We start from the raw sequence: 8,399 nt of genomic DNA on the forward strand, positions 1-8,399 counted from the left end.
ATTTCTTCCAACTCCCAATTTCAGTCCAATTTACGAAAATTTCACTAATTCCATTTAAAACCCAACACTACTCCTTACTCGTATTTTTTTTAAAAAAAAATAACAGAAAGCTGAGAACGATCGGTTACTTTCCCTCGTTCTTCTTAAGTGTGGAATTATATATTCAGAAAATTGGTTCACATTTTAATTTTTAAAAAAATGAAAATACTTAACACTTAATTATGTTTTTAATTGATATTTATTTTCAAATATTTAATGTGACATATATAAATATATATCTAGACAATTCATTTTTTTTAAAATTGTAATTTTGAGATAACCTTGTTAATTTTGAAATGCTGTTGGGAAATTTAGTTTTGGTATTTATAAAAGAAAGCCAAACTATAAACTGATATTCAAGAAATGATGATGTCAGCACTAAACTGAAATGCAAAGAAAGATTCAGTCTACCTCGATTAAAACTCAGTTTACCTTGCTAAACTGAATTCATCAGTACATCTTTACTCAACTGATCATCTCAAAGAATAAAAGAGTTTACCCTACTAAACTGAATCTATCAGCAGTCATGTTCAGTGTACCATTGCTCAACTGATTGCGCAAATATATTTACAGATAAAGATAGTCCGTACTCTGACACATCTGCAGAATGTAGTGCCGCAATACTAAGAAAATGTCAGCATCAGAGATCGTTGATGATAGTGACAAATCCAACGGGAATAATTTGAATCCTATCTGAAGAACATTTTGAAATTATGACCGTTGCAAACCAAAGCTTATAAATAGGGATCTTGATCAAAGTTCAAGAGTTGACACACTGCCACTGCAAGAATTTCAAAAACATCTTACGCTCAAGACTTGATCAAGAAACTCGAAAGCTCACACATTGATAAGCATCATTCTGACCATTGAAGGGTCGATATTTGTGCTAAAAGATTTCGAGTTGTATTTACTCTACTGTAAAATCAGTCTAGTACTGAAACCAAGGTGATATACTAGGAGTTCTTATTTAGGCAGTGTTAAGTCCTAAATCGGATTGGGTTTGTGCAAATTGCTTGTATAAATCAAAGTCTTCTAGTGAATCCTTTCGAAGTGGAATTAGGGATGACGTAGGAGTATTTTAAATCTTCGAACATCCATAAACAATTTCTTGTGTCATTTCAGTTTATCATTCATCCTCATACTTCATACTCCTAAACTGATTTACACCAAGTGTTTTAAATCTGTAGCTTGTCATCTTTCCGCACAATTCTGTTTGCCAAACTACATTTGACACTAAGATAAACCTTGAACTCATTCTTAAATCGATCGAGTTTCATTGTACTTAGCTAAAAACTGCTTGAAAGTATATTCACCCCCCCCCCCCTCTAGACTTTCAACCGAACCTATCAAGTGGTAGCAGAGAGGGGTTATTATCTTATTCTTAATACACTTGAACAAAATGACTTCATTAAGCAAAATTCCTATGTTCTCAAAGGAAGATTTTGATGACTGGAAAATTTGCATGCAAGCACATCTATCAGCACTAGATGATGAAATGTTGTTTGTTATCACTGATGGACCTCTTGAGATCACAAAGGTCAATACTGCTGTAGCCCTCTCTGGAGGTGCTTCACAATACATTGAGAAACCTAGAATCGAATGAACTGCGGAGGACAAAAAGAAGGCAAATCTGGACAATGTGGCTAAGGATATCTTGTATAAGACTCTTGACAAGAATACCTTTAGCAAAATCAAGACATGCAAGACTGGAAAAGAGATTTGGGAAAAATTGATCCAACTTTGTGAAGGAAATGAACAAACAAAGGAAAACAAGATATCTGTAGCTACTCAAAAATTTGACAACATCAAAATGAGACCAGGAGAATCAATGGCAGAGTTTGATGAAAGAGTAAGTAGCATTGTTATTGAGCTCAACGGATTGGGCAAAACATATCCCAACAGGGAAGTCATTCTCAAAGTAATTCGAGGCCTTCCTAAAGAATGGGATGTGAAGACAATGGCCATGAGAGAATCGAAGGACCTGAACAAATTAGAACTGCATGACCTGTTTGCAGATCTAAAAGCATATGAATTCGAGTTACAAACTCGAGAGAAAGATCAGTCTACCTCACAATTGACCAAGGCCTTGACTGCAGTAAAAATTGAGTCACCGGCCAAAACAGAAAAGTCAGCAGAACAACTGAGCAGTGATGCCATGTCCTTGTTTGTAAAAAAATTTGGCAAATTTATCAGAAGAAACCAAGAAGGATCACACAGAAGAAGTTTCCAAAAGAAGGATTCAGTTGAAGAACCAAGAAGTTGTTTCAATTGTGGAAAAACAGGACATTTCATTGCCGATTGCCCCAAACCAAAAAACTTTGACAAAAGGAAAAGTTCAAGGAATGACAGACATACCTCAAGACAGAAGCATGAAGCATTGGTTGCAAAGGACAATAAGACCAAGTGGGCAGAAACAGACAGTGACTCAGAGGAATCAAATGGTTCCTCTAGCTCAAGTGATGATGAAGAAGAAGTCAAATGTCTTATGGAAAATGATCATGAATCTCCATCCACCAGTGAACATGTATTTGATTTTAGTTCTGAGGAATTTACCAGAGAAGAACTAATCAAAGCTCTTCATGATATGATAAATGAATATCATCAACTGTCCTTAGCATTCAATGAAGTTAGAGCCAAGCAAAAGGATCTGCAAGACAACTCAACTGAACTCTCCTTTGAACAATCAGTTGAGATAAGCTGTCTTGAAACAGAGATCGCTGAGCTCCGAACTGAGAATGAACAGCTCAAGATCGATATCAAGAATCTTACAATCGAAAAACATAATATGGATGAAATAATAAAATCATGGAATAAATCTTCGAGACTGTTGACAGAAATGAATGATTCACAAAGACCAACCCATGACAAAACTGGTCTTGGATTTGGTAAGACAGTGGAAACTGGTGAATCAAACACTCTACCTAAATTGAATATGTGAAAAGGTAAATACATACACTTTGTACGAGCAGTTAGGGAACATGAAGATGAAAAACCTATTCTGATGACTTGGCAACAAATAGAGCAGATGAACAGAAGAAGATTTGGTATTGGCTTCAATCCTCATGAATCTAAAGCAGAGATTGCTAAAAGTTCTGAACAGACTAATGCATCTCAACCTAATCTCATGAGAGGAAATAGGGGTCAATACCATAATCAACATCCAGTTCAAAAGCGATATAGAAATATCAAGGATATTGAAAAAGGCAAACAACATACAGTTTCACAAGCACATTACACTCCACTATCTAGAGCATCTAACTTAGTGCATACCTATAGGAACACACAAACTGGCAAACTGGTTAAAGTATTCCAGGTTTGGGTTCCTAAAGGATTAATCTCTCGTGGACCCAAATAGATATGGGTACCAAAAGTTATTCAACTTTGTGAATGCAGGAAGCAGGTATCAATAAAAGGGAAGAAGAATCATGGTACCTAGACAGTGGATGCTCGAGACACATGACTGGAAATGATGAGCTATTATCTGAGCTTGTTGAATTCAATGGTCCCACTATCACCTTTGGTGACAACTCAAAGGGTAAAACCGTGGGTATGGGTAAGATTATCCACGGCAACATTATCATTCAAGATGTCCTATTGGTTGAAACTCTCAAATATAACTTACTCAGCATTAGTCAAATGTGTGACTATGGGCACTCTGTTGAATTTCAAAAGTTAAACTGCATTATTAAGGATGCCTCTGGTAACATTATTTTGACAGGAAATCGATATGGAAATACTTATAAAGTATGCTGGAATATTCAGTCTAGCAAACCAGTTTGCATAGTAGCCTCCAATTCTAAGCGCAATTGGATTTGGCACAAGCGACTGAATCATCTTAACTTCAAATCAATTGCCAGTCTGAGTAAGCTTGAGCTAGTAACAGGACTGCCCAAAATTGATTTTTCAAAAGACAAAGTCTGCTCAGCTTGTCAATTTGGAAAGCAAGTTAGATCATCTTTTAAAAACAAGGGTTATAACTCATCTTTCCGATGCTTAGAACTGTTACATATGGACTTATTTGGTCCAATCCCAGTAACAAGCTTAGGGGGAATGAAGTATACACTTGTCATCATTGATGATTACTCACGTTTTACCTGGGTTATTTTCTTGAAATCTAAAGATCAAACTGCTTCTCAACTCATAAAAATCTTTAAAAAACTTTTTAACGAAAGATCAAGTAATATTGACAAAATCAGAAGTGATAGAGGAACTGAATTTGTCAATCATACTTTATCTTCATTTCTAGAGCATTATGGAATCAAACATGAATTCTCAGCAGCTAGAACACCACAACAAAATGTTGTTGCAGAAAGGAGAAATCGTACTCTTAAAGAAACTGCGAGAACCATGTTAGTTGACTCCAAGATTTCTCAAAAATTTTGGGCAGAAGCTGTGAACACTGCTTGCTACACTCAGAACAGATCAATGATATGCAAGAAATTTTTTAAAACCCCATATGAGATCTGGAATGGCAGACAACCAAATGTATCATACTTTAGGATCTTCGGGAGTAAATGCTTCATTCACAACAATGGTAAAAATCATCTGACTGCATTTGATGCAAAGTCAGATGAGGGTATTTTTCTAAGGTATTCCTCAATCAGTAAAGCTTACAGAGTCTTCAACAAAAGAACTCTAAATGTTAAGGAATCAATCCATGTTATTTTTGATGAAGATCTTACTATTGATGTTACAACTAATACTCATCAACTCTCAGATATATTTCAAGAAATACATTTGGACAACGATAATCAGGACGAAAGTGAAGACGAAGCTTCACCACCCACAAGAACTCTTCAATCTCCTGAACCGAAACTAGTTGATCTAGTAGTTGAGGATCTTAACATTGATCAAACAGTTGATACTCACCAAACTCACACAATTGAGGATATTAGAGAACAGCACCATGAGACCACAGAGCTTGAACAAACTAACATAACTAGTCAAGATCCAGAAGCTCAAGTAATCAGTGGAAATTAGTCTAATACTAGACTGAAATGGTCCAAAAAGCATCCACTCAATTCTGTAATTGGTAATCCTTTAGCACCTCTAAGGACTCGAGGACAAATTATTAAAGAACTTCTTCACGCAGCCTTCATATCTCAAGAAGATCCAAAGAAAATTGAAGAAGCATTGGCTGACAGTTGTTGGATAGATGCAATGCAAGAAGAGCTAAATCAGTTTACTAGAAATGCAGTCTGGGATCTCGTTCCAAGACCAACACATCAATCAGCCATTGGCACTCGATGGGTCTTTACAAACAAGCTAAATGAAGAAGGAATTGTGGTTAGAAATAAGGCAAGATTAGTAGCTCAAGGATACAGACAAGAAGAAAGAATTGACTATGACGAAACTTATGCACCAGTAGCTAGACTGGAAGCAATAAGAATATTTCTTGCTTATGCTTCATTCAAGAACTTCAAGGTTTATCAAATGGACGTTAAAAGTGCTTTCTTGAATGAAAAACTCCAAGAAGAAGTGTTTGTTGAACAACCACCAGGATTCACAAATCATCAATTCCCAGATCATGTGTATCATTTAAATAAAGCTCTTTATGGACTGAAACAGGCTCCTAGAGTATGACACTCTAACCAAATTTCTTCTTGAACACGAATTTACTATAGGCACAGTTGACAAAACATTGTTCAAATTTACGAAAGGTGATCACACTCTATTAGTTCAAATATATGTTGATGATATCATCTTTGGGTCAACTAACCCCAAATTATGCACTAGATTCTCAAAGCTAATGCAGGAAAAATTTGAGATGAGCATGATGGGTGAACTGAATTTCTTTCTTGGATTACAAGTTCGACAAATGGACAGTGGAACATTTTTAAGCCAAACTAAGTATACCAAGGAATTAATCAAAAAGTTTGGTATGGAAAATTGCACGGCTACAACAACTCCCATGGGTGCATCAATCAAACTTGACAAAGACGAAGGGGGAATATCAGTTGATGCTACAATGTATCGAGGTCTAATTGGGTCATTGCTTTATTTAACAGCCAGTAGACCTGACATTGTTTTTGCAGTATGTTTATGTGCAAGATTTCAATCAAATCCTAAGCAATCCCACTTCATAGCTGGAAAGAGGATACTGAGGTATCTAAAGGGAACTCAAAATGTTGGCCTATGGTATGCTAAGCGCAACTCCCTCAATCTAGTTGGATACTCAGATGTTGATTATGCTGGATGTAAACTGGATAGAAAAAGTACCAGTGAATCATGTCAATTCCTTGGGGATAGACTGATTTCATGGTTTAGCAAGAAACAGACATCCATTGCAACCTCCACAACGGAAGCTGAATACTTAGCTGCAGGAAGTTGCTGTGCTCAACTGCTCTGGATTCAACAACAGTTGAGGGACTATGGAATTGAAGAACAGGATTCACCAATCTTCTGTGATAACACCAGCACAATTGAACTATGGAATTGAAGAACAGGATTCACCAATCTTCTGTGATAACACCAGCACAATTGCAATTACTTACAACCCTATTCTTCACTCAAGAACAAAGCATATCGAAGTTAGGCATCATTTTATCCGAGATCATGCACTCAAGAAGAACATTCGACTGGAGTACATTTCAACAGAACAACAGACAGCAGACATCTTCACAAAACCTCTCCCAGAGTCTAAGTTTTCTTACTTTCGAAATATTTTAGGACTTATCAATTTAGAGTAAAATTAGTTTATCTATTTTGTCCAAACAGTTTAGTATGACCTAAACTGAATTATTTGTAGGGCTTTAAACTAACTTTCTAGTTGTTATTTTAAGTATTGATAAATTCTTCTCAATCTTAAAAGGTTTACGCATATTTTAAGGGGAAATTTCTTTTGCAGGACATCATATAGACTTGCATCAAACAAAACAAAACCAAAAAAAAAAAAAAACAACAACACATTCAAAATAAAAACTTATTTTATTAATAAACTCTTTTTACAATATCTATTTCTATTTCCACAGCCATTTTCAACAGGCGAAGATGCTCCTCTAATGAGTCATCTTCCACCTCTTCCAGGCCATGGAAAAGGGTTACCACCCTTAACTCCTTCTTCAAGAGTAGGAGTCGTATGCCTTCCCGGCCAAGGACATACGCAGCATCATTTATTCCAAGCACTTGCTTGTATTTCTCCAGACGTAGCACCTCATCAGGATCGAGTGCATCTGGACCTCTGAACTGCATTTGGATCAGCTTTGCTCGCAGTCGAGCAACTTTTTCTTCGATAAAATCATCATGAGCAATTTTCCAGCTCTCCATTTCTTCTACTCTAGTGTTTATCTGAACTTCTTTATTTTGTTTATACATATATAGACTAGAAATCCAGTTATCGAAGAGTTTTTTTCACATTTATTATATGTTAAATTTAAGTATTTGGAATTTCGAGAGTCTCTCACGTATAAATTTTCACAAAATAAGGCACTGTTTATGACAAGAAAATCTCTGAAATACTGACTGCATGTAATCATCACTTGATAGCATAGTTTCTCGTGCCCTTTAGTGGTTCAGTTTACCTTCACTCAATTAACTACGTTGCACCATGCCAGTTTAGGAAAATTAGTCTATGCACCATACCAGTTTAGGAAAAATAAGTTTATGCACCATATCAGTTTAGAAAAAATCAGTTGATGAACAAAATCAGTCTAGATAAATTAACTATTTTTATTAAAACTTCAGAATAAAAAAGGTTACAATCACACACTTTTTATCTCCTTCATCATGAGAAAAACTTCATAACTCCAGCTTGTCACCCATGCTCGAAGAGAAACAACAGCAGGATCAGTTAGCTCATCAGTTGCAATGCGAACCAACGTGATGTACTCTTTACTAAGCATCATATAGAGAATATTTTTATCCTTAAAAATATCTCTGGGTGCAAAAGTATGCAGTGCTATCATGTAATACATTGCCCTTTGACCTATCTCCTCAGCATCCTCAAATTTTCTCAGAGGAAATTGAGCATGATGATACATATGAAGTTCTTCAATTTTTAGCCAGACCTTCATTACTTTTTCAAAAACACTTTCTTCAATCTTCCTCTTCTCAGCTTCAAAATATTTGTCACGACATGCTTCACATACCACATACGGATTTTGATCAAAACCAAACAAAGGAATATTATCACTCATTTGTTCTATATAGCTATCGTATAACAAGCTTCACCTTTTTATAGGATTATCTGTAGCGTGTTTAGAGGAAAATACGTATACTTTCTCCCGCCTTACTGTATTATTAAATTTGAATTTTAAATTCCTCTGAAAGCCACGTCACTCCTGTGTCGTATTGACCAAGTCTTTTATCTCATTTTACAAACAACTAAGTTCTTCAAGGAACCCTAACTTCAGTCTAACTTC

At 35.8% G+C, this 8,399-nt stretch overlaps 1 protein-coding gene across 1 annotated transcript; it reads left to right on the forward strand.

Annotated features, from left to right (window-relative positions):
• The first annotated feature begins 1,438 nt into the window (after window positions 1–1,438).
• LOC140872330 (uncharacterized) lies at window positions 1,439–6,478 on the forward strand. The gene is made up of 7 exons (XM_073275154.1): window positions 1,439–1,604; window positions 1,788–2,924; window positions 3,009–3,352; window positions 3,433–3,901; window positions 4,757–5,001; window positions 5,050–5,337; window positions 5,795–6,478. The coding sequence occupies exons 1-7, from the start codon at window positions 1,439–1,441 to the stop codon at window positions 6,476–6,478; spliced, it is 3,333 nt and encodes a 1,110-aa protein (XP_073131255.1).
• The last annotated feature ends 1,921 nt before the right edge of the window (window positions 6,479–8,399 follow it).

Source organism: Henckelia pumila, chromosome 1 (genome assembly GCF_033568475.1).
Source record: "Henckelia pumila isolate YLH828 chromosome 1, ASM3356847v2, whole genome shotgun sequence".
Lineage (NCBI taxonomy): Eukaryota > Viridiplantae > Streptophyta > Magnoliopsida > Lamiales > Gesneriaceae > Henckelia > Henckelia pumila.